The sequence below is a fragment of the Dermacentor albipictus genome, chromosome 1, assembly GCF_038994185.2.
Source record: "Dermacentor albipictus isolate Rhodes 1998 colony chromosome 1, USDA_Dalb.pri_finalv2, whole genome shotgun sequence".
NCBI classification, from domain to species: domain Eukaryota; kingdom Metazoa; phylum Arthropoda; class Arachnida; order Ixodida; family Ixodidae; genus Dermacentor; species Dermacentor albipictus.
In genome coordinates, this window is record NC_091821.1 from 237,845,860 (window position 1) to 237,873,408 (window position 27,549).

A 27,549-nucleotide genomic window follows, 5' to 3' on the forward strand; every position below is an offset into this window, starting at 1 on the left:
CCTCCCTCCGCGAGGGAGCAAGTACATGTGAGTGGTGACAGACTGAAAGAAGGTGGAGAAAAACCAGGCGTGGTGCCTGGCTTGGCTAGCGACCTGCTACAGGGTAAAAAGCAAGTGCAAACGATGTTGCAGACACTGCCCCATTGCCTTTTTCCAGGTATTTTCAAAAGTCGAGATGTCAGACAAAAAGCTTTTCTAACTAAGGCATGAAAAACAAGCAAAATCTCGGCAAGAAAAAGAAAGCTTAGACAACCAATATATTGAGATGCAGTTTGAGTAAATGATGATTTACTGTATGTATTTGTATTAAGAACTGAAAATACAGTAACGAAACAGAAAATTGCAGATGTACTGACTGCCTAGAGTAAAGATTATTTCAGCAGCATACAAATACCATGGACAAGTTTATGCTGTCTACTTTATTTGATACAGTGCACAGACACATACATAAAATGACATTTCAAGTATACCCACACTGCCTTATGCCACCTAATACAAATGAAAACTTGTTCTATTCTCATGTGGATGTCTCATCATTACATACATGCTGGATAGTAAATACAAGTATGTCTTGGGTAAAGAGTAAAAATGTATCACCAGGTTAATATAAACGTCCGAAATACGAACAATTGGTGGCAAGATTTTGATATTGCAACACAACAACCACAGCACTTGTGGCAAAAGGAACACAAATGGAATACTACACATTCCTTGTAACCTGACAGTAACAAATATCAGCATAATTGCTATCTTGAAGGACATTGAATATGAAAAAGTACAAACGCCAAACATGGCACTTAAAGAAACGATGATGCACATAGAACTAAGCCTACACTGCTTTGTGAAGCAGTGGAGCACAAATAGATTGGCACAGCATTGACTGCCCAGAACAGGAAAAAAAAAGATGGGGAAGACTAATTGCATTACTTAAAAACAAATGGACGTAAAGGCAGACAAGACAAAAAGAAAAGCTGCCACCAACCACAGTTATGGAGATCCCATAGGTGTGCCACTATTATGATTAGGGACCTTGGCAGAAAAAGTGGCCTTAATGTTTGACACAGCCAGCATGCTCCAACTTCTTTGCCTCTACTAGGTGCCTCCTGAACCAAGAGCATTAGGAGCAAAGATTCTCCGCAAAAATTGTCCCCCTTGTGCACCACTCTTAGAGGGATCAAAATCTATGCTTGCCCCAAACGTATGGTTCATGGGAAAAGCACACTCTAGCTGCTCAAGAAATGCATAAAAAAAATTTATGAAGAAGGGGAGAGCCAAAACCAAGCCTATGGCCAGCAGCTCCTGGAATCCTATAGATCAGTATCGTACCAGGCAGCCAGCTGGCCACTGCTGTCCTGCTGAGCTGGTGCAGGAAGGGAAGGGTCAAGAGGGTCAAAATTTAGGTCACCCGGGGCATCAAGGTCCATGCCTGTGTCCATCGGGGTGTAATTATGTCCACCTTGTGATGGCCCCAAGTCAAGTCCTTGCATAGAGTCTATGGGGACTTGGTTGTCATAACCTGCACATTTGACATAGCAAAAAGTTAAACATGGCACAATCAGGCAACAGCTGCAAGTCATACAATATAGTGGAGTCCACTTATAACGACATAATACACAGTGTCATCATCGTAACTGATAAGATACTGAAGCCTCTTCAGAGTGTTTTCAACCAGACCAGGTTAACAGGGTGTATACCAAGTAATCATTTCCAAATTTCCAGTTTTCCAGGTTTTCCCTAAGTGCATTTGTAAAATTCCCCGAGTAACACAGAACTTTGCTTTATGTCAAGACAGGCTGACACCATGTCGCCCGATATTGTCACACTCTAGCAAGCATGTTAAAGAATATAAAGCAACTTTTCAAACTGAAGTAGTGTCTTATTGAAAAAGGAAACAGAAGGAAAGGGTTAGTAAAATTCACAGCGAATAAAATATATGCAAAAAAAATTGTAAAACCCATTGCAAATCAAGTCGAGCAATCTCAAATATGAATAAAAAGTAGATGCATATACGAGCAGATATTTTCGGATATGCGCTATTTCTATCAACTAATAGAGGTATGAGGCCTGAATTTAGTCACAAGTGAAAGTCTCAACAGTTGTTAAGTCAACCTCAACTATTCTGACACTCAGACCCTGAAAAATGCCTCAGTGTTGCGTTTCACTCCTTTAAAAAGTTTTTTGGTTTGGATGAGGGACACCTGCATCTCGGCATCAGCCAACACTGTTTTTAGAGCTCAAGTTCCTTCAAAGAAGCGGTGGCATGCTTCTTATCCCGCTCATTAACGCAATACGTAGGACCTTTCTGTTCTCTTCCTCCTTCCGCCACACGGTTGCCCCTTGGACCATTTGAAGCATCGTTTTGGTCAGTTGTACAGTCAATGTTTGATTTTTCAAACCCCCTATCAACCGTGAAAACGTCCGAAAAATCTGGCAGTTCTAAAATATGAATGCATGTCTTTTACTGCCCTTAGGGTCTCAAATCGCCACAGGCACATTAAAAAAAGCTCTGAAGGCCTTCGAGTACACTTATTATGCATATCGGTGCTCGTACTCTGACAGGAGATTGCGGGTGCACGCGTGTATAATTGAGGAATACATATATACTGTGTCCCGTGACAAGTGCCCCTTCCCACGCTCGTTATGCTTCACTGCAACACTTTCGCGTATGATTTACCATGTAGCAGTGTTGTATAGAAGCGAAGCTGACTTCCGGGAATCAGCATTATATGCAACACGTCATGGTTTCTGAGCTTTGAGGCCAATCGCGAGAACCACAAAGGTGGAGTTTTTCATTGAAAAACATAACACAAAGGCAAGAAGCTTAATAGCAAACGTCGAAGCAGCTAGGTTTCTCTAGGTTTTCTAGGTTTCTGGGTTTTTCCAGCAGGTAGACACCCTGGGTCAAGCATGCCAGCTAGTTGCCCTCTACCCTAGTGCTTTCCTAACTTTCTCAGATTCTGGCACACAACAGGTAGCACAACATTAGTCCCACTGATGTTTGAACCACGAGAGGAACAGCCGGGCAAGTGGGTGTATACCTCGTACGGAAGTAGATCTGGCTATAACTACACCTGCCTCCGATTGTAGAATTGTGCTACTTTTCGAAGCAACTCAGAAAAGTGCCAATCAAGGACTGCTGTTAGCATATGAGAAATGCCTGAGTAGCCAGGTCCCACCTACCAAAAAGCGAAGTATTTTTTCTTTCTTTTACAGCGTGCTTAATGCCGAACCTGCAATTTTAGCAACACCTCAAATTTTCTATTCAGCGGCTTCTTAAGCTCTGGACTTACTGTGCACAGAAGTCTTCAAAATGTACTTGCCTGAAGCTGCACTTTACAAGGATAGAGGGGGAAAAAAGACTGCAGCCCACATAACGGTAATTCTAATTTTCTGTGACTATTGTGATAAGTGGACTACACTGTATTGTTCAAACACAATCCATCGGCAGTGCATTGCAGGGTGTTCTGCCCCCATGTGAATTCAGTGTACTAAGACATGCAGAACCAATAAGAACACTTGATACATGCTTAACTGAAATCAAGAAATGAAATGAACTCACACAACTGCATAACAAAGTGAGGTAGGATTGTATGCAGTAGGTGTACATAGAAACCTTGACATGGGCACAACAATCAGAAATAGCTTTGTTATCATAGGAATTACATAATCTATTCTTAACATAAAGTGGATGTTATGCTAGTGATAGAACCATGGTGAGCCTAACAAATGAAAAGCTCGACCGCTTAAGTTACATCAGCCAAAAAAGGCTCCCTGGTAGCCACCATTATTAAATTAAATACTTTGTCAGGCTCAGTAGCTGGTGCCTTTTATTGGACTACAATGCTAGGCTGATAATCTTTCCCACATGTTTTTACTTTGTTGGCTTAAGCTGGCTAATAGTACAATACATTTAGTAATCTCATAGTATTAAGCTATGACTAAGCTTCCCAACGTTTTTGGCTTTAGGCTAAATGGGCAGGGGCAGGTAACCACCAGTAAAATTGTTGGAGGAAAGAAAAAAAATTATTGGCTATTGTAGCCTTACACATGTCCTTGCAATGAGTGTGATGCACCACAGCCATTGAAGCGGCTGTTTAACACAGAAATAAACTGCACTCTTGCATCTCTTATATAAACTCTTTGGAAGCAGTTTTTGTTGTCAGCATACTTAAATGTTTTTTTCCTATGGCAAACTGAAAGAATACAAATCAGAGAAACGTGATCAGCTTATTGATTCTTGGAGTGTGTGCTTTTTCTTATGCAATGAGGTGACTGCCATAGGCAATCTCATCTACAGCGAAGTATGAGAGGCAAGTTGAGGTAGATTGCTCAAGATGGTGGTCTTTTAGCAATTTTCTTCAGATTCAGACTCAGATTTATCGGTTCGAAAAAAAAAAAGTAATCTTCATCGCTAACTTCAGCATTTACAGAGGGCCCCATACCAAAATACACCGCTTCTTGAAAACATGCTGAAAAATGTTTGCTAATACTTGGTGAAAGTAAACACTGCAAAACCAGAAGCCTAGCTAGCCAAAAGCGAAAGTACCTTTGTATGCTCTTAGTATACATATTGGAATGCAATATCAATTTCTTGCACATATTACACATGGTACTATCGGTGTCAAATGCAACTATATGAGCCTATTCTTTTGAAGTGAGACTCTCCTTATGGAATTTCCATATTGTGTAGTGCTATGTCCACAACTTTGAGACACAGCAATGAACATGCCATAAGGAAATAATGCCTTAAGCCCCCTCTCTAAGCATTATTAGTATATCTGCATCATGTTTGAAGGGTAATGCAAAAAGCTTAGATGGAACGAAAGGTTTCTGCACTACCTTTCAAAAAATTATGGAGTTTACGTGCCAAAACCACTTTTCTGATTATGAGGCACGCCGTAGTGGAGGACTCCGGAAATTTCGACCACCCGGGGTTCTTTAATGTGCACCTAAATCTAAGTACACGGGTGTTTTCGCATTTCGCCCCCATCAAAATGCGGCCGCCATGGCCGGGATTCGATCCCGCGACCTCGTGCTCAGCAGCCCAACACCATAGCCACTGAGCAACCACGGCGGGTGCACTACCCTTCAAACATGAACCAGTACCCAACTTGCCAAACTGACTATTCTGTTTAATATGTTACATGCAAAATGAAAAAAAGAAAAAGCAAGATGCTTCCTACAGTCGAGTCCAAACATATCGAATTCGAAAGGGGTCAAAAGAGCTTGGTCCAACAAGTAAAATATGAAGCGAAGAAACGTTTATAAGCCTCCTGCCATGTCCCATAATTACCTATTTGCAGCAAGCTGCATTTTTACAAACACCAATGTTTTGAGTGGCAAAAGTGGATGCACATGTTTTTCTACATTCTATGTCGGCTCTGGGTGCTTGTGAACTCCACATTGAATGAACTATAATCTGTGTGCCATGGGCACAGTGAATGCCATCTGTACCCAACATGGGGAGACATGTATGCATAGGCAACTAAGGTGCCCCATTTTTCTGTCTGCCAAACAAAGAAAGAGGTCATCTACATGGAATGAAAGCATGAAGCATTGATTTTAATGATATAAAGTATAATCTCGTAATAATGAAGTTGAATGGGAACTAAAATTACTTCATTATATTCATTGCATTGTTATATTAATTACTGCCCTTTAACTGCAATATATGCTGAATGGGGTGCGCAAATTTAAAGACGCATAAAAGATCTTGTTTGCAGTCCGCAGAACTGCTACATGGCCCTACATGCGATGCAATTTTAATAGAACAGCAATAAAATCTACTGTGTGCGCAATCCACAGCTTCTAGGACCTGATGCAACTTCTTTTACGATAGCTGCCTTCTATTCCAATGTGTTGCGCTTTCGTAATCGCTTTCGATTTTTGGCTCATCTATGGCGCCGTGAAACTAGCAAAACGGCAACGCAGTTGTAGAAACCACCTACCACACTGCAACACAAGCAAATTCCGTCGTGGTCAAGCAGCACGCGGACTACGCAGTTGATACAGGCTGATCCACAGCTTTTACATGACTCCACTGTGTAAATGAAGGCATCAAAGCTTGCCGTGTCGGCTAAGATTGCCCGACCCCGTGGCCTCCAAGATTTCGCCTGCCCCAATGTGACTTGGGAGGCCACTCCTAGCTGCACCAGCCTGTGCAGCGCAAGCGGATGCACTGGTCTACCACATTGTCATGCGCAAGCAGCGACTCACCATTGCGATCGCACTTCTCACCACAGCGAGACAGAGAGAAATGTGATGGCGATAATGAGCTGCTGCTTACTTGTAGTGGTGAGGAAGACCAGCATTACTCAAGAGAACATTAACACGGGGATGCAAGAATTTTTAACTTTTGCACTTAATGTGTGCCGAAACCCACAGAAAGTGCTACATTCAGAGTGTAAGGGTCAAATTTTTTGTTTCAGAGACAAATCTAGTTCGTTCTTCTATTTGCAGGACAATTTTACTTTGTTAAAATTAGGTTTTAAATACACTGATTTCCATGGGGATGACAAGGGGAATTTTACATCCATTATTTTATTATAATGAGGTTTTGCTGTAGAATGCACAGTAAGTTGCGATGTCCACGGCACATTACAAGACAATCTTTCATCTCTGACTACAATGCAGATCTACATGCCCATACAGGTTATATAGAGGGATTTAGGAGGTTTAACGTTCCAAACCAACACCTGGGCTTTGATAGACTCGGCAATGGAGGGCTCCAGATTAAATTTTCGTCATGTGGAGAGTGATAAGCATGTTTGAAGCAAGCCTCCTCACACAAGTGTTTGTGGCTAACTGAGGCACAGCCAGAGCATTTGTAGTGAGGGGAGTGGCACCTCACTGTGGCAGGGCACTTGCATCACTCAATGCGTCACATATATTTGTCCCCTATGTCGTCCTTGGTGTCAGTGTTTGTTGGTTTCTTATGGTATGAGTAATGAAAATAGGGCCCATCGGTTAATCGCCTTCTTGTTTATTACATAACAAGGGACTCGAATCCGGCAACACTGATACATTCAGGTAGCATGCGTGGGTTTATTGACAAGTTGCCTTCACCCGAAAAGATCACGTTCTCGTGACGCCTGCGGCAGAAAGGATGTGCTAAGTCTGCCACCAAGGTCTGCAAGTGGTGGCACTAGCTAACACTCCCAGGGTACTACAGTGAAACCTCGTTAAACCGTAGTCGGCCGGAGCTCGGAAAAAGTACGTACTAAACGGTAGTACTGTTTAAGCGAAATAGCATGAGATCGCCCACTTACCTGTCGAAAACGGAACTCAGAGAGAGTGCGATGAAAGGGGAAAAAACATGCAGCATTTATTCACTTCGCGGGACGTAAGTGTTATTTTCGTTTGATGTCGCGGCGGCCTAGCACGACGACAGCGGCCTCAAACTTACTGAAGCTGCGTGCCAGCCTCTCAGCCAGCCCCCCTCTTCTCGGCAAACACTCGCACGGCACGACAGATTCCTCGTTGGCGTTACGTATTCTCCGTGCACGCGCGCAGTAGTGCTGCATAAGTCCCGGGGCGCCTTTTTCAATGCCGGGTGCCGGAGTTCGGAAAACTTTTCGTTTGGAATAGTTACGTTATCGCGCCCCTGTTCTCCTTGCGACGATCGCATTCACGAGGCTGCGCAGCTTCTGCCACTGTCGTGCCTGAATAGCCCGTGCTGTCGCTTTCCCGTGTCGTCCTCATCACTGTCGCTAGTTGACACTTCGGCAACAACAGCGGCAACGATGGTGAAAAGTCGAACCTCGTAGCCGACATCTCTTCACGGTCGCAGCAGCGCTGCCGAGCAACTTCGCATTCCAAATGCCACACACTGTAGTCAACAGCAGATCCATGTCGCAGGCCAGCGCCAACTTCTTCGTGTCACGTTCGGTAGCACGGACAATGTCTAATTTTTCTTCTATGCTGAGCACCCGGCGTCTTTTTTATCCTAGCTTCGGCATGACGCGAGTCCTCGCTTGCACAACGCCACAACGCTCTCTGGCATGGCGTCCATGCGGCGTCGAAATGATGTTGATGTTGATGCGCCTTCACGTGCAAACGCACAGGGCGCTTGGAGGCCGTTGTACCGATCTCTGAGGCTTGTTGTTCTGCCGGGCCGCCCGATGGAGACGACGCACCGCCGTGTTTGCGCGACGAAAAGTGGAAACGCTACGTTTTAACCGATGCGTACGCAATAAGCTGGTACGGTTTATGCGGATACAAAATACATTATGTTCAATGGCCGCTGAGTCGGGGAATTGACTTTACTACTTTTAAACCGAAACTACTGTTTAAGCGGGTACGGTTTAACGAGGTTTTACTGTACTAAGGAAACATAAACACCCAAGAAAGTGGATGGGGAAACGGCGCTACGGTAGCTCAATTGGTAGAGCATCACACGTGACATGCGAAGGTTGTGGGATCGTTCCCCACCTGCGGCAAGTTGTTTTTTCATCCGCTTTCATTTCCATTAATTTATCGTTTCTTTATTTCATTTATTAAGCACAAGTAATTTCCCCTATGTCGTCCTTGGTGTCAGTGTTTGTTGGCTTCTTATGGTATGACTATTTAATATATAGGCACACAAATGGACACGGACATGAAATGTCACTAAGGGACGAGGAAGAAGATATGGGTACATAACTTTTAAATACCTTTGCCAATGATATTCAAGGCAAGACTTCACTGTTCGATACGGGCAATTACTTGCTACATTCGAATTTGATATAAGTGGACTCGGCGGCATAGATAACTCGGCACGTCTGAAAACTAGCATGCACCAACATGCAGCACTAAGGCATCACAGTGTGCCTGCTATGTAGGTGATCAGACCAGGCATGCACTGTGCTGCATGCTTAGAGAAGTGAAGTTCATACCACTGCACGATCCTTCCAGATAAAGGACAGCTCAGAGGAAAAGAATGTTTTTGAAGCGATCAGTATCAGACACTTCAACAATAGTTCTTTGAGCTCCAAGGAAAAACAAGTGCATTAAGCACAAAGACTGTGCGCATGATTTCGTTGGCCTTGAGACCCATGTCGCAGATGTTACGACCAAAACAGCTGTGGTTAACTTGGTTAGTTGAAAAGGTGACAAACACTGACCTATGAGCATTAACGCATGCGGTATCGCATTCGAAACACTGTGCGATGAACTGCGCACATTTAAGCTTGTCGCGTTTTCGCGTGAAGTGCGTTCATGGCTGGGGATGCGCTCACACTTATTACAAACTGACATTTTTTAACATACTGCTCGCTGAGCCCCGCCTGAACCTCGTGGTCTCAAAACCAAGCTCATTCATTTCAGCAAAATTATTCACTATGGGAACTAAAAAGCTTTGTTTAGACAAAACTAATGTTGCAGAGCACACAGCATTAACATACATACTCACAAACTTTCTTAAAGGAAAATCACAAATTAAATGTGAAACGTGCCTGCTGTAAATGCTTTTGATAAATTTATCTTTCATGAAGCCTCTCAGAATAACAAAAGCTTACATCAAATAGTTATGGTAAATTTTAACGATTAAGCCAGTTTGTTAAGCCTGACATTTGCAAGCAAATAACTGGCATGTACTCCTGTCCTGACAGTGATTTTCAAAAGGCTTTGCAATGTATAGCACATTTTAATTTACATACTTTTGATCAACTCATTCTCAAGCATATGTATCAAGCATATGTATGTTTCATAAGAAAAGCAGCAGCACAACTGTCTTTAGTTACATGAGCCAATTTTCTTGCTTGTAAACACGGGCAATCAATGCACAAGTTTTGCACAATGCAACTTCGGCACATTCGACAAAGGGCAAGTACATCTGCAGAACTGTCGCAAGTGAAGGCAATAAGTGTTACCACACATTCCGTCTAAGTACAAGAAGACTGAAGCTCAGCTTGTGAACAAAAGCAGTAAAGTCATTCAATTATGGGCGCCTAGCCAAGCTCGTATTCTCTTTGGGCTCTCCTGTGGCCTCAAAGGTTGTTGCTGAGCACAAAGGCCTCACCCTGCTGGGAGTAGGGATTGTGGCGCCCACTAGGAGGTCCTTGGCTTCCCGAGTACATTTGTTCATGATAGGCATCCAGGTTCATGTCCATGTCTGGCCCCTGAAAGCAGCAAGCAGTCAAGTGTTGCTGAAAAATTACAACAGACAATATGGGGACAATCACACAGCTTATCAGGAGTGGATCAGGAATGAAGGAAAGGTTTCACTAACATCTGATGCAGCACATACAGCATATGCCCAAGTAGCAATAGGTCATCTGGTACTGCTGCAGGCACATTGGCTTATGTAAAACCTAGGCTGTGCAATCAACAATCTTTGAAATAAAATCAAATCCAGTCATCGTCCAATAATACATACTCGGAAGGAATGTCCTATGGTCGAAATAATCGAGTGCAAAATAGATTTGCCAAGAAATAAATGTCTTTATTTCATTACACTACACATCATGAAGCATCCTTTTTAAAAGCACAAGCAAAAATGGGATCATTACGAAGAAATAAGCAGTTTATATGCAACCTCTGGACTCTTCAAGGCATGTGTGGACATGAATTCTCAAAATGAAGTTTCAAAAGGCATGTTAAACCTTTCAGGCCCAAATTTAGTGTATGACTGGACAAACTCGTATAAAGCCACCTGGGTAAAATATACCAAATAGATAGCGCACACTTTTATAGTCGCAATATTACTGCACGATTCCAAGTGGAATCACTACGGCTCTGCCAGAGAAGAAATGGTCAGACGTTAAAAGTGTTGTATCTAGCACACGTATTTTAGGTAGGGCTCTGTGTTCTCAGATAATTTCGAAAAAATGCGATAAAATTTTTGACAATTCGGATTTATCTGATAAACTCCGGTTTTACCAGCCAATATGACCCTGTTCCATTCTTTATTGAAAGCCTTTCGATAAAAGGCATGTTCCAAGCGGTCACTGGTACATTGGCCGGTTTGGCCAATATAAACTTTACATCACATCAACAGTATCTCGTAGACCGCACTCATCACATATTTAACAAAGGGCTTGTCGCCCTCGGGAGTGCAAGACATCTTGATATACGGTTTCCTGGCGGCACTCGAGCACCAGGGGACCGAATAGAGCGCAGAAAGCCTTCTGGCAGAAAACATGGTGTGCTGACATGATGCATTTCTGTAGCGCGTGTACAGACATTTCGGGAAAGCAAAATGGGAAGGAAACGAAAGCTTTCCCACAAGTATGTAATGGAGTTTAGCGATTTTGAAGAGTCAACGTCACCTGAAGGAGTCACTGCTTGCCAGTTTTGTCATGCGACAGCTTTGCCAACAGCAAAGGCACCTTGAGAATTGCGGAGCATCTACAATCACAGTGCCACGTCCAGCTGAAAAAGCCCTGTCTAGACACAGGCGAGTCCTTTTTTAACTGTTGGTGCTCTGAATTTATGGCTGTGTGAGAGTATGCAGCATGCTTCGTACAGCCTGATACGGTTTCTCTTTTTATTGTGCAAGCTTCCTTCTATGGCAGGTGTTTGAACAGACTTCACATGGTCGCAATCCAATTTGTTCACATTAACTTGTTATTCCCATCCCTTAGGCAACTTGTTACAGCAAAGCTTGTAGGAACAATGCATTAGACATGCCTGATCCAACAGACAGGACATGGATGACATCCCGTACCAGTTTTGCTGTGCGCTCTGTCATGCTCATGCACCAGGCTGATGGACCTTTTGGCAACCTCTTTCGAAGCAAGTGTCCGGCGGTACGCACGACACCAGTAGTGATCAATTATATTGGAAATACCTACATGAGGTCAGTGCGAAAGACAGTGCAATGGCAAGCTCTTCGATGAAAGACCGCCCCATTTCCATCACTATCGATGAATCGCTGGAACTACGCGAACGTCCGACAGTGGCTGTGCTTGCATCCTTCTACAAAGATGAGCTTCCTGGAGGTAGGACCTTCATGATAGACTTGCAAGTAGTTCAGCAGTTTAAGGCAGTATCAATTGGCATGTTGATGCAAACTGCTCTTCAGAAGGTTGGAAAGGCCTTAGCCGACGTAGCTCTGTTGTGACCTGATTCAGCTTCCTACATGCAGAAGTTTCAACTCTCCAGCCCCGATTTCAAGGCACTTCAGGGGGAACGTGGCAATGAATTTTTTTTTATTTATGGGAATAAATTGGTGAAATTTAGCATGCAGGTGTGATTTGTTATGCTGATATTATAACTGAAATTAGTTTTGAGCTACCTATTATAGTTTTCGAGTTGCAGTTGAACCTTGCAGCAATGAAATCAGCAGGGAACGCTAAAATCTTTGCTTTCACGAGAATTTTGTTGTTGCGAAAAGAAACAGCAAAGATAGGTAATGCCTCACAGAACAGAAGTTTACTGTCAAAATCCCGTTACCCTACTTTGGAAAGCTTTGCTCGAGGATATAGAATCGCAATGCCGACAGTACAAAGTGCACCACATGCATCGACTAACAGTGGCAGTACTGTCATGGCACAGTATTCATGGTCAATTGCTTTCGGAGATGCAATCACTTTGGTGAGATTTTGCCTAACTCAGCACCGGACACAGAGCAACAGCGCATGCAGCAGCATTGCTCCAGTGCACGCTGTTGCCCACAGGCACCGACGCGTCCGGTGCCGAGCGCTGAAGTGATCGTATCTCGTGTACCTGAAGGCAAACGATCAAGATAATGGCCCTTTCACGCAAATCTACGTCCAGCGCCGAACCCACACGCAATGCCTGTCGGCTGGCACCAAAACCAGCATTCCTGAAGCAAGGGATGCATATTCCCGGACGATCTCTCAATCATGGCCCGATGCGTGACACTCCGTATACTGTGACTGCCATCTCAAGCGCCATAAACAACTCCATGTCGGTGGGGCGCAGATTTCCTCGTTTTTGTTGCATTTTTCTCATCGCACTGCTGCGATCAGCGATTGTTGTTCGAAATGCACGATCAGTCTGCGCTCAGTTTTGCCTCACGCGATTGGCCTAGGCCTCGCTGAGTCGTCAGCCGTGGGAAACGCAAACTGAACGTGCGTTTCGAACACCGATCTACGATCTCACCTAGTGCAAAAAACTATAGTTGCATGTCGGTAGCAACATGTGTGCTGCATCAAACGAGCGATCAACGAACAAGATGGCAGCCATGCTGTGTTTCCAGCGCACTGATTACTTTCAGCCATGGAGGAAGGAAACTCAGGAGAGGCCCTGACGTCACTCTTTGTGAAGCTGAAGTGAAGCCGCAAGTTGGCGTTGCTCATGGCGTTGCTCCGCTTATCGGGCCAGCTCTCCTCTCTTGTTTACATCTCTCGCGAAACCCCGCCGTGCTGCACGTAACTGGGCTGCTCGGACGTGCGCGCTCCACAGCAATACTAAACAATCGCAATGTCTCATTGCATTACCGTTGCCGAAGTCATTTTAAAAGAAGTTCATAACGAACTTCACACATTGCACCCCGACGTCGAATCGGCGGCCTTTATGAACATATACACATCTTATAAGGCTGGCCAACTGAACTGTTCTCATAAACCGCAAGTACCAACCACTGCCCAGTTCTTGAGTGTTTTTTTAAAAAAAGGTCACCTTTATCGCTACCTTCTACTTGCTTTTCTTTGCTTGGGCTTCCTGGGGCTCTCAGACGGTCTTGTGAGCTAGACGTCTGGCGATACGAAAAAAATGTGTGCATTCTCACTGCACTAGCTGTAAGAATGCACTGGAGACACGTACGACACACCGACCCATTTGCGATCCATTTGGAGTTTATGAGTACAGACACATTCTCGCTTGAGGAATCGTCGTGCTTTATTGAACAAACTTCTGGCGGCCAAATCACTGCCACAGCGCGCCGACGAGGAGGCAGAATGTCATTTCTGACTCCGCATTTAGATTCATTGACTGCCGTCTGAGGTGCCTTCTTACCACGGTAAGTGAAGCATCACGGAACCAAAGTTTTGCGATAGCCGGCACACGGTGCAGAACAGTACGCGCGTAGAACAGGCCTACATGCGACCATGGAACAGCCGTTTGATGTGTTCTTGGGCGTACATTCTGTGGAGCCTTGCTCACTCTTGCAGCGCATCCGCTAACCTTCACTCCCTACGCTTCTCGCGCGCACAGATAAGGTATGCCTGCGATAGGGAGGATTCGTTCCTTTAGTCAAAGCAGCCGCTTCTTTCCCATATTCCAGGATGAAGCATCAACTGGCAGGCACACGGTGCCGAGGGCAGCAAATGCACATATTCTGTGTAACGCTCTATCAGCATGTGTATTGAGGTACACCTGTGCGGCTGCGCATGAACCTCGAACGCGCTCTGCTTAAAAGACTTCATGCTGTCGCGAGTACTGCGAGGAACAAGCAACAGTTAAGCAACATGTGTTTTAATATGCACAAAAGCAAGTTGTTACCGAACACGAACTATGCATTCATAATGTACGTTCTACATGCCGCAAATTCACCATATGCGCTGTCAAAAGCAGGAATCATTCACCTGCAAGGCGTTCATTGTACAGATTTTGAAACGCATCGGTTTCGGCCTGCGATGGCACATTAGCACGATTCCGCCAGAGGGCAAAATTTCCCGCGGATATTCCTCCGTACCCTTGCCATTGCCGTGGCGCGGTACACTGCGTACAGTGTTGCATGCGTGTTCATTTCACGAACTTTAGTTCCTCCTGTCCCACCTGGCCACAGCAACATCCGGTAGAGCATGGTCCAGATAACGCAGCGCAACAAAACATGCAGACCAACGCAAATCTGCTCACACGGCACCTTTGCCACGGTACGAAACCTGTGGAGCAACACGTGTGAGCACACGGAACCATAACAAAGCCGCCATTGTGGCCCAAAAGGCGCGGCCGCTACAGCAAAGAAATAAAAAAACTGCAAGAAAAAGGAGAACCTACTACGTCATTTCCTCCACACTTTTCTCCTAGCGCGCGGAGGGGGTAGGGCCTCTCCTCAGTTTCCTTCCTCCATGCTTCCGCCGCTTGTTTGTTTTTGTAAACAAAAATGGCAGCGCCCACGCAAGTGTAATAATGTGGTATTTTAAGCAATGTTAGTGCAAAACAATCGCATTTGAGCAATTTTGGAGCCTGCTAGCCTCACGTGAGTAGGTAATATGTGGAGTTACATTCCGGCAAACTTTGTTGATGCGGGATTTTGTTATCGTGGGTTTCGACTGTACAATTGACAGCCTCTGATGGTCATCCCCAACCAAATTAAGTAATTACATATAAGTTCGCCAAGGTTTTCACATCTGCATTTTCACAAAGGCCTATTTTGTGCAATAAAGCTATTGGTTTATTTTTTAAATGCCGAAATGAGCATAAAAATATTTTTGTACCTTTGACTTTTGCAAAAAAACCATTATAAATTTTTTTATGAGGTGCAGTTAAAAATGGACAGCTTTATTACACGCATCAATGTTTCAGAATCGGAGTGCAAAAGACAATGATTTTGTCTTCATTTGTTGTGAAATGGCACTGGGATGACTGAAAGCAACACAAAAATGAAAGCTGGGAAATCAGAGCTCGAAGTTTCATTTGTTGTAAACATTTAAATTTTTACTTTCAACACCTAAAACCTGCCTCGGATGTAGTCCTTTGCCTGTGAGGACACACTTTCTTTACACTTTGACGTAGTTTTCCGCTTTCTTACAGCAGTTTCGTGCACCTTAGGTGCCTTTTTGACCATCGTGCATCCATCCGTCGTGCAGAGGTAGATGACAGCGCATTCAAAATGTCCGCTCTTGTCTCTCATTGCGGAGCCTCCTTATTAGTGAGAGTTCAAGCTGAAATCCACAGTTGAATATTTAACGCGAAAACTTCTACTCTGCCGATGTTGAGTTGCTGTCACGACCACATGCAGACGCACCGTCACCATCACTCGCAGTTGCCCCTTCACCATCGCTCACAGATGAACAAAAGAACGTGTGTAAGCTGCCACGATCGTCAATCCCGTTGATCGGAACACTCGGCTCGCTGCTGCACAAATGTGCACATACGAGGGCACATGCGAAGACAGAGTTGCCAGATGGTCCGAAGAAATAATAGCCAAATGATCTCAAAATGTAGCTAAAAAAAAAGACCCACATTTTTTTTGTGAGGGGAAAGTAGCCAAAAACAAAGCCAAAGCGCTTGATAATGTTGTGCAGGTGTCTTAAAGATGGTGTACATGGTGCCCAAATCTCACCACGCATTTTTCCTACTCCAAAATTTATTCCGCCACATGCAGCTAGCACCACACTGGCCCCAAGATCTGTGTAAGGAATTCGAGTGAGAGCTGCCACTACGACGTGGATTCGGACACCACTTATTGTTACAATGAACTGAATGATATTTCTTCAATTTACTCATGACGTTATCGGTATTTGCTGAACGATGTTCCAAGCTTACTTCACATCTCGCTGCACCCAAGGCATTTTTCTATAAGAGTCGGGCAAAGTATTGCCAGCTCCAGCCTCGAGGATCAGCTTCGGCTGGTCACGATCGAACTCAAGCCTGAACTCAAGGCATCAGAATAAGGATGCTTTTTCTGTAGGCTTGATTTATAAAATAAAGTTGTTATTTTTCTCCCTCTCTCTCTTTCTCTCTCTTATTCACTTGAAAGCAGCTCGACGCTGAGTTGGCAAATGCTGCTGCTTGGCAGTTTCACAGGTGTTTGACAGTTTCACGGGTGCTGATACTGCTGTACTGACATGCGCAGAACTCGACGACGGCAAGATCATTCGTCAGGTTTCTGCTGCACCACCGGACGATGACTTCGAGTTGGAAGATGACGCACCATGTGCTACGCTGCCGTCGCATGCGGAGCGTGTACAAGCAGTGACTGTGCTTTCAGCCGCTAATAGTGACCGTACGACCCTCTCCGAGATTCAGGCTTATCTCATTGCGCGTTAACGGAACAGCGTGCAACGGCGCATTCACGATTTCTTCCAAGCCTACTGCCGAGCCCGAATAAGTGCGTGGATATAAAGGATTTAATTTTTTTTTCTTAATCTGCTTTTTCGGACACCTGTTTATTTTCGGACCTGGACATTTTTGCAGTCCCCGTGAGGTCCGAATAAACGGTCGGCGACTGTATACTTTTTGAGGCCACACCAGAAATGCATGTCACGTGTGGAAATGACAGAAAAATAATTTCTCTCTAGTTGGAGTGGTTGGGGCCATGACATACATATTTGAATTCAATTCTGGGGTTTTATGTGCCAAAACCAAGATATGATTATGAGGCACACCGTAGTGGAGACCTCCCATATACCATCCCAATGCATGGTTCACAGGTGTTTTTGCATTTTGTCCACGTCGAAATGCAGGTGCAGCGGCCAGGATTCGATACCGCGCTCATGGGCTTAGTACAACGCCAAAGCCACTATGCCACCACAGAGTGCAATACATATATATAATGAAAGGTCGCAATGAAGCAAAGTCCGATTTTAATTCAAAGAGCACACAGGTGCTACGTCCATATTTAGTGCCAAACAATACCCAATACCACAGGATGACACCAGTAGCATTCTCATGTCCCCTTGCTTGCTCCTGTCATGTTAATGCTACAGTTATCTTGCTCTAAGTATGAAAAAAGTAACCGAAACAACTTTTGGCCTCTCGCTTAAAGTTTTAGACTTGTTACATGCCCAGAGTCACCAGGATTAATGACAAGTGGGTCATAGCTATTGCAAACCTTGGCTGCTATGGCACAGACTTGCCAAGGTTTCTCCAATATTGCTTGCAAGTGCTGTGGCTTGAGGTCCATCGCAAATCATACAGCCCACCTTCACAATAATTTTCGTAATCCTCATAAAAAATTTCTTGTCACTAGGGGGATTTTCTTCTTTACATTCTAAATGAGTTGATATTTGCATTGTCCTAGACTCCTAGTAGACTGCAGTACCAATTTGCACACATTTTTTGCAACTGGTAGCTGTGAGCAAAGTAACAATGTCACTATGCAAACAACAAAATAAACACTTTGACCAATGTTACAGAGTATCCATTGCACGAACTATCAGAAGTGAATTTTGCTTGCAGTACAGTGTACTTACAGTGCCTCCCCACGGTCCGGCATCCTCGCGGAACAGCGAATTAGTCAGCTCCATCGAGAGCCGCTTCTTATAGTCCTGTGGCTTGTCTTCTGACATGCGGAAGAGGACTGCAGCCGCATATGTGGCTGCAACACAAACAGTAAATGCTCACCACCAGAACAAATTTGAAGCTGGCATGGTCACCTTGCGCCAGATGGCACCTCTGAGCTTTCCAAGTGCTATACTTCATAAGAGCCAGAAAATATTCTCCCATTAAATTCACAAGTTTTGTCCAAGTGAACAGGCAACACACGTACGCATCGGTTAAAACATAGCATGTCAACTTTTCGTCACGCAAGCACGGCGGTAACAGCAACACACATGTAAAAAATTGTGACACAGCAGTTATTCACGATAGCATGAAATCTGAGATATGTGACAGGCCATACACAAATCTCAGAAGCCATAGCCATACACAACACACAGACTACACAAAACAAAGTTTTTTCTTTTCTCTAATAAGAAAACAAGCTACACTAGCTACATGCTAAATTTAATATGCACCTAGATGTGGAATCTATTGGCATGACACTTTTTACACCACACTCCAAACTTCACCACCCTGTATTTAAAAATAACATAAGAGAAACACTAGCCATACTAAGGGTGCTGGCTTACATAGAAAATGAACAAGGTCACGCTAACTGTGACAACCTATCTTGCATGCACAAACTATTTGACGTCAGCAAAGTGGCATGTAATTGTGGTTTGCACTGAAACAAAGGCACTCTTCATCGAGCTTATACAGCAGAACCTTGCTGATATGATCCCGCTTCGTATGATTGCCCAGTGCGAATGTTTGCGATTGAGAATGCAACACATGACTCAGCACAGCTATGCTATTTTTTTCTTAAGTAATTATGGAGCTTATGTACCAAAACCACAATCTGATTATGAGGCACGCCATAGTGGGGGAGTGCGGTTAATTTTGACCACCTGAGGTTCTTTAATGTGCACTAAATCTAAGTACCCCCCCCCCCCCCCCCACAGGTGTTTTTGCATTTCACCCCTATCGAAATGCGTTCGCCATGGCTGGGATTTGATCCTGCAACTTCATGCTTAACAGCACAACACCAAAGTCACTAAGCAACGACGGCAGGTGTGTGCAAATGTAAGCTTGTAGAAACCGCAAAAATAAGAATGCGAGTGTTCCCCACCAGATCGACGTGCGTCGAAGTCTCATGCTGCAAGGATTCGCGCAATGCTTTGCATTACACAGATGTAAACGACAGTAGAGTCTAAATTTGTTTAGCGACTTCGGATTCTACATTTTCTTGGTTAGTATGTTTCTCATAGCATTTTTTCCCTAAATTTATAAATGAGGTTCTACTGTAATCATGCCACCAGGTGCGATGAATTGAATGGTTTGATTCAAATGTGCAGAACTCACCAGGAAGTCACCATGAGAAGCCAACAAACACTGACATTAGGGACAGCATAGGGGAAATTACTTGTGCTTAACGAAATAATGAAACGATGAATTAATGGAAATGAAAGTGGATGAAAAAACTTGCTGCAGGTGGGGAACGATCACACAACCTGTGCATGTCGCGTGCGATGCTCTACCAATTGAGCTACCGCGGCGCCGTTTCTCCATCCACTTTCTTGGGTATTTATGTTTCCTTAGTAGAACCCTGAGAGTGCTAGCCAGCGCCACCACTCGCAGACGTTGGTGGTGTATGTAGAACATCCTTTCTGCCGCAAGTGTCACGAGAACATAATTTTTTCTAGTTAAGGCAACCGGTCAATAAACCCACACAAGCTACCTGAAGGCATCAATGTTGCCGCATTCAAGACCCTCGTTATGTTCGTTGGCTTCTTACATAACGAGGGTCTCAAATCCGGCAACACTGATGCCTTCAGGTACATAACGAAGGTCTCGAATCCGGCAACACTGATGCCTTCAGGTAGCATGTACAAGTTTATTGACTGGTACACAAAAGCATGGACTTTGAGATCGGCTTCTGTTACCCAAGGGAGCCAGGGGTGCGAATTCATTTGGTCACCACTCAATGTCGCCAGACTGCGCAAGGGTTCAAGAGGTGGATAGCAAAAACAAGATTCTCGCAAAGGATTGTGGGTAATGGCATTTGCTGCTGCATACGTGCGGCTGTCGGTGCCATTGCTTTCTCCATGCTTTGACGGCGCTTGCAGTTGCTTTTCCCATAAATTTATTGCCCTACACCTTGAGTGCAGTTTAAATGAATAACCAACATAATTGCCATAGGACAGTTCCAAAACGTGTAAGCTCTCATTGTTCATTCAAGTGGTTATGTCTCAATACTACTTCACCTAGTTTTACAGCAGATTGCTACTTTTTTCATGATGTGATTTTTTTTCTTGCACTACAGTGAAACCTTTACTATGAACACCTCATTTACAAACTTTTAGATTAACAAACTTTTCAGAAATCTACTGCTGAATTTTTATTCATTTATTTTATTTCAACATACTGTCAACCCCATGGGGGTTATTACAGGAGTGGGTAAACAATTTTGACACATATGTACATTTGCAATCCTGGCTTAAGACAATACAGGATAGGTGGGAACACATACAGAGAAATCACTTTTTATAAGAAAGCACTTTATAGTTTCAATGTAAAGATATATTAGTACGTACTACGAATTTCAGAATACTCGACTTTTCAGAATAACAATTGTTATTCAGTTTCCCTGTGATGTTGACAATGCCTCAGTACTAGTATGTAGAAACTAATATTCCGAAATCTGGGGGTTCTTATATTGCCGTGCGTCCTTCACGGCAGCCAAAACAGTAGGCTAGTAGACGACAAGGCGCATAAGAGTGGCGGCGCATGAGTTTGGAAAACCTGAGACGGCGCCCAAGAAAAAAAAATGCAGGTGAGTGGAGACGCCGACGCATCCGGTTTTGAGAGCGCATGCTTCGCCAAGAAAAGTGCTGCCTAGCAACGGAGGAGCGTCTCTTCCTTCTTTCACCCTTCTTTCTGCAGCTGTACAGCTGTAAGCTCCGTCCTTGCGGGATGCCACACGGTTGCACTTTCCAGACGGTGTCATTTACACGCACTTGCGCTTTGACATAGTTCAGGTGTCCGTCTCGAGCGAGACAATTGCAGGGTCCACGGCACGAATGTGAAAAATAAAAAAAAAGCAAGAAACATTGCTCTTTGGAGGTGACAAAGAGCTACCTTGTTGTCACTAGTTTTCTCGGCATCAGCATCTGTTTTGCATGTGTCACTCTTATTATACGGTGCTTTGGTGGTGCATAGCAGCAGAATATATGGAAAATAGCAACAATGTGTGCCGTGAGCCAACAGCGACGTTTTCGTGGAAAGCTCATATGATGTCAACCTTGAACTGATGGGCTGATGGCCGGAAAGGGAAATTTTTGGGCTTTCACTACAACAATCTTTCAGAATAATGCACAATTTACCGCAGTCCCCTGAAGTCCATTATATCGAGATTTCACTATATAAAAACTTGTGCCTCGCCACACAGTCATGCAAAAATCACATCTAATTTAACTAATGTTCATCAGTAGTTTTGATGGTCAACTGACCACGGCTCATACATGAACACGTGAAATTATTTATTGGCCTTTGTATTTACAGTGAAACCTCGTTAAACCGTAGTCGGCCGGAGCTCGGAAAAAGTACGTACTAAACGGTAGTACTGTTTAAGCGAAATAGCATGAGATCGCCCACTTACCTGTCGAAAACGGAACTCAGAGAGAGTGCGATGAAAGGGGAAAAAACATGCAGTATTTATTCACTTCGCGGGACGTAAGTGTTATTTTCATTTGATGTCGCGGCGGCCTAGCACGACGACAGCGGCCTCAAACTTACTGAAGCTGCGTTCCAGCTTCTCAGCCAGCTCCCCTCCTCTCGGCAAACACTCGCAAGGCAGATTCCTCGTTGGCATTACGTATTCTCCGTGAATGCGCGCAGTAGTGCTGCATAAGTCCCGGGGCGCCTTTTTCATTGCCGGGTGCCGGAGTTCGGAAAACTTTTCGTTTGGAATAGTTACGTTATCGCGCCCCTGTTCTCGCGACGATCGCATTCATGAGGCTGACGTAACGCGCAGCTTCTGCCACTGCCGGGCCTGAATAGTCCGTGCTGTCGCTTTCCGTGTCGTCCTCATCACTGTCGCTAGTTGACACTTCGGCAACAACAGCGGCAACGATGGTGAAAAGTCGATCCTCGTAGCCGACATATCTCTTCGCGGTCGCAGCAGCGCTGCCGAGCAACTTCGCATTCCAAATGCCACACAGTGTAGTCAACAGCAGATCCATGTCGTGGGCCAGCTCCGACTTTTTCGTGTCACGTTCGGTAACACGGACGATGTCTAATTTTTCTTCTATGCTGAGCACCCGGCGTCTTTTTTATCCTAGCTTCGGCATGACGCGAGTCCTCGCTTGCACGACGCTCTCTAGCACGGCGTCCATGCGGCGTCGAATTGATGTTGATGTTGATGCGGCTTCACGTGCAAACGCACAGGGCGCTTGGAGGCCGTTATACCGATCTCCGAGGCTTGTTGTTCTGCCGGGCCGCCCGATGGAGACGACGCACCGCCGTGTTTGCGCGACGAAAAGTGGAAACGCTACGTTTTAACCGATGCGTACGCAATAAGCTGGTACGGTTTATGCGGATACAAAATACGTTATGTTCAATGGCCGCTGAGTCGGGGAATTGACTTTACTACTTTTAAACTGAAACTACTGTTTAAGCGGGTACGGTTTAACGAGGTTTTACTGTATTACATACTCTTCCTATACCGTAAAAGCTCGTGCAGTGGTAAACGGCATGGATATAATTGCTCTATGAATTTAAAGAAATTTGGTACAGTTACTCCCCAATATAACAGCTGGTAAAATTAGACATTTGCCTCATTTGAATTAAATTCTGGGGTATTATGTGCTAAAACCATGATGCCATTGTGAGGTACGGCGTAGTGGAGGACTAGTGATTAATTTAAACCTGCTGGGGTTTTTCAATGTGCGCCCAGTGCATTACACATGCATTTTTGCATTTTGTACCCACCAAAGTGCATCTGCCACAAATTTGTTTCATTATATTGAAACCTGGCTCTTTATTGAGAATAGGTACTGTCGCCGATGGATTTTTCTTTTACAGAAGGGGCTGCAACATTTTCCAAATTATTGAGCAATAAAAAAAAAGCAAATTAAAATTAAAACAAATCATTTTGTTGCATTTGAGTCGGTGACGAAAGATACGGTTTCATGCTGCGTCGACGATATTTTCAAATCACCAGTACGATGCAAAGCCAGGGACACTTTCGCATCTACTCTGCCCCCGTGGCTCATAGTGCCACCCATAGTGGGACAATACTATCGTGAAAAAGGCCAGCAGCGGGGACTGAGCATTTTGACTGCCTCTTGCTTCAACATGTCTCAGAAACTTCAGATTACAAAACCTCCAGCACTGAACGGATGGGAAGACAGCGCACAATGCCACACCATTTCAACTTGCCCAAACTTTCCACAAGTGGCAGATTACCTCTAAAACAAGGCACGCAAGCTGTGTATACACGCTCAGCCATACTGGCACCCATGCACCCCTAAAAATGGAGACTCATGCCAACCTGTCCTCCATTCCCTTCCCCCTTTTGGTATCATGCCATTTAACCTTTCACTGGCTTTGCCGTGTTCATCCACCAATGTTTTGTTTGACCAACGAAAGCCATCAGCATCAGGCCACTTCCTCATCTTCAGCTTCACTGTCGCCGCATGGTGAAGAAGAACTGCCCACCAGCACTGCCACTATGATTCTGCCCTGCGTCAATGCAATTAGGAGCAGGCCATGCTAAGCACTGCTTCCATCAGGTAGCTTTGGTACTGCACATTTTACAGGCATGATCCTCACAGTTTCAGCGACAGTGGCTTTAATGAAAAAAATTTTAAAATAGCAAAATGTCAATATAATGCGGCTCAACATGTGAATACCATGCATGCTAAAAGACCTTGTGCTGAAGACGAGTGGCTCTGCTTTGCTTCAACTGCACTTCACACAACATTTGTAGCACATGATGGCCACGAAAATAAAGAAAAGACAAAAGCTCACCAACTCCCTCATTTCTGGAATGCAGAAGATCCGTGAGTGGAGCGGTAGCACCGTCTGCTTCAATCATCTCGGCACCTTCTTTGTCGGCTGCCAGCTCACACAGGACTCCAGCGGCAACACGCTGTATATTCTCGATGTCGCTGTACAGGAGCTGAAAACATACCCCCACAATTATGCTTCTTACCAAAGTAGACAACACACTGCAACAGAAGGAAAATACTGACCTGCACAAACACTGGAATGACGTTGAGGCCGCGGATGATGGCTCGGTTGTGCGTTTCTCGAGCTAGAATGTGCAGAGCCCCAACCGTGCCTTCTACAATTTCTTCCATGCGCACGCCATCCGAGTACGCCCCCTGCTGACTGCCGTTTGAAGCCACACTGGAACGTTGCTGCATAGAAAATGTCAAGAAACTTGGTACCCTGCAATAATGTCATTAGTAGAATGGCAATTAACTAAAGAGTCATTTGAGTACACTCATTCAGTGGAAAGGAGCTCTGTGCAGGCTGGCACACAGTAACCATTCACAAGAACATGCAATTGTGTAATGGTGATAAATTGTCCAGCCCCAAAATTTCAAAGGGTAAACAACTGACTGAATGGCGTACAATAAAATCTTCCTAATTCAGATTTCACGAGACTAGAAAAAAATAAAAGAGAAAGAAAAAAGCCTAAATTATTTGCATGTCAAATTATCAAACCATCAAGGAAAACAAACTTGTGAAAAAACTGTTGCCCTTCTTTCTGATTTACAGAAAGATCTGCACAAAACCACAGCTTTCTTCATCTGTGCAGATAACCATTTGTACTTTGTCACAAGAACATGCATAAAGGAGGTGGAAAAGGCAGGAACTTGCATAAAACATCTATGAAACAGTGAGGGTGTACTGCAACTTCCTTCACAGTCTGGTGGTGGCAGCAGCAACGACACACATTCCGATACTAATATATGCTCTTTATTACCATGTGCACTCCCAGATTATCTCGTCACCAGTGTGATCCAGTCTAATCACACTTAATTGTACATATTGACATTTTTTAGGGAAGTAGCATTCAAAGGACATTTCATTAATTTGCAAATAGCTTTTGTTATGTTTTTGATCACATGCTTTTCACTAAATCAAAACGAAACCATCACTTGCTGCGACTGCTGTTGTAATCACCACCATAGGAGAACCAGTGATTGCAATGGTCACAAAGGCACGCTGATAACACTGCATTACGCACAATGCAAAACACAAGGGGACAGAAAGCACACACATGCAAGAAAGTGCCCCTGCTAGCTTCCCACAATTCCATTCCAAGTGAAATGCGTATTGCATTTTAATGAGATAGTAGCATCATATTTCTTTGCATAATGGAGTTCACCAGGACTTGTCCAAATTTATCTATGTGCAGCCAAGTAGCTCAATATTAGCAAGCATTTGATGCTAGTGAATACAGTCGCCGACCTATTTTCCGGACTCCAAAAATTCGGACATGCCCGATTATTTGGTCAGCTTCGCGGCACCGCCATTCTCCCCATAGACCATAATGTATAACAACTGCCGAAAGTTCGGACACCTTGCAACCTCCCGTCTGATTTTTCGGACACTCCTTGAGCCAACTCGATCGAGGGCACCATGCACCGACTCTGACCGGTGGGTAGTGCGACTTGCTGAACGCCATTTTTGTTTTGAACGAAGCCTCCTTGCTGCCCCACGAAGTGGCGCTACTGGAAATCCCCGCTCATCATCATCGTTTCTGCCTGGTTCGATAGAGTAGCCGTACAGCAGTTCCGGTTTCAGCTTAGTAAGCCATGTCAAGACAATCCAGCAGCTGATTTGTTTCTTTCGCGCATGACGCTGCGGGCAGGCCACGTTTTTAGTTTGTGCGACTGGTGTCGGCACGGTGGTGTTTGCTTTGTGTGCTGTGTAGAGGTTTCAGTGATCCAACGCGGCGTACGGAAACATCGCGTCAAGTGTTCAATGGCGCCGACAGCGCTGGGGAATGCCGGCAAGCGGGTGCCGGGAGGCCTAAGATTTGTCGCCTTCCGATGTGCTCCCTACTGACGCGGAAAATGTTCTGCCGAGACCTGCGCAGTAGTTGCATTGCGATTCCGGACACCGTCTCATTTGACAGTTTCACAGGTGCTGACACTGCTGTACTGACATGCGCAGAACTCGACGACGGCGAGATCATTCGTCAGGTTTCTGCTGCACCGCCATGATGACGCACCATGTGCTACGCTGCCGTCGCATGCCCAAATGTCCGAATAAACAGGTGTCCGAAAAAGCAGATTAAAAAAAAAAAAATGAAATCCTTTATTTCCACGCACTTATTCGGGCTCGGCAGTAGGCTTGAAGAAATCGTGAGTGCGCCGTTGCACGCTGTTCCGTTTACGCGCAATCAGATAAGCCTGAATCTCGGAGAGGGTCGTACGGTCACTATAGGCGGCTGAAAGCACAGTCACTGCTTGTGCACGCTCTGCATGCAACGGCAGCGTAGCACATGGTGCGTCATCTTCCGACTCGGAGTCATCGCCCGGCGGTGCAGCAGAAACCTGACGAATGATCTCGCCGTCGTCGAGTTCTGCGCATGTCAGTACAGCAGTGTCAGCACCTGTGAAACTGTCAAATGAGACGGTGTCCGGAATCGCAATGCAACCACTGCGCAGGTCTCGGCCGAACATTTTCCGCGTCAGTATGGAGCACATCGGAAGGTGACAAATCCTAGGCCTCCCGGCACCCGCTTGCCGGCATTCCTCAGCGCAGTCTGCGCGGGCACTGTCGGCGCCATTAGACACTTGACGCGATGTTTCCGTATGCCGCGTTGGATCACCGAAACTTCGACACAGCACACAAAGCAAACACCACCGTGCCGACACCAGTCGCACGATCGAAAAACGTGGCCTGCTCGCAGCATCGTGCGCGAAACAAACAAATCAGTTGCTGGATTGTCTTGACATGGCTTACTAAGCTGAAACCGGAACTGCTGTACGGCCACTCTATCGAACCAGGCAGAAACGATGATGATGAGCGGGGATTTCCAGTAGCGCCACTTCGCGAGGCAGCAAGGAGGCTCCGTTCAAAACAAAAAATGGCGTTCAGCAAGTCGAACTATGCACCGGTCAGTCGAAGCATGATGCCCTCGATCGAGTTGGCTCAAGGAGTGTCCGAAAAATCAGACGAGAGGCTGCAAGGTGTCCGAACTTTCGGCAGTTGTTATACATTATGGTCTATGGGGAGAATGGCGGTGCCGCGAAGCTGACCGAATAATCGTGCATGTCCGAATTTTTGGAGTCCGGAAAATCGGTCGGCGACTGTAGTTTATTGTAGTGCTATGCAACAATCAGCTGGAAGGCAACATTTACTTTCAAAACAATCATTCAAAACTCTAGCTCAAGGCACAACTCAGCTGCAACCATACAGTTTCAGCTTTCAATAGGA

The 27,549-nt window shown here is 45.0% G+C and overlaps 1 protein-coding gene across 2 annotated transcripts in view; it reads right to left on the reverse strand.

The window, feature by feature from the left end:
• Positions 1-400: 400 nt before the first annotated feature.
• The window catches only part of arm (armadillo), a 54,752-nt gene continuing 27,603 nt past the window's right edge, over positions 401-27,549 (reverse strand). For both annotated transcript variants that reach the window (XM_065430923.1, XM_065430924.2), the window contains exons 11-15: positions 24,345-24,512; positions 24,121-24,271; positions 18,024-18,148; positions 9,998-10,097; positions 401-1,516 (exon numbers count right to left, since the gene is read on the reverse strand). In XM_065430923.1, the coding sequence (XP_065286995.1) occupies positions 1,308-1,516; positions 9,998-10,097; positions 18,024-18,148; positions 24,121-24,271; positions 24,345-24,512 (753 nt within the window). In that variant the 3' untranslated portion in view covers positions 401-1,307. The remainder of the gene's footprint in view (positions 1,517-9,997; positions 10,098-18,023; positions 18,149-24,120; positions 24,272-24,344; positions 24,513-27,549) is intronic.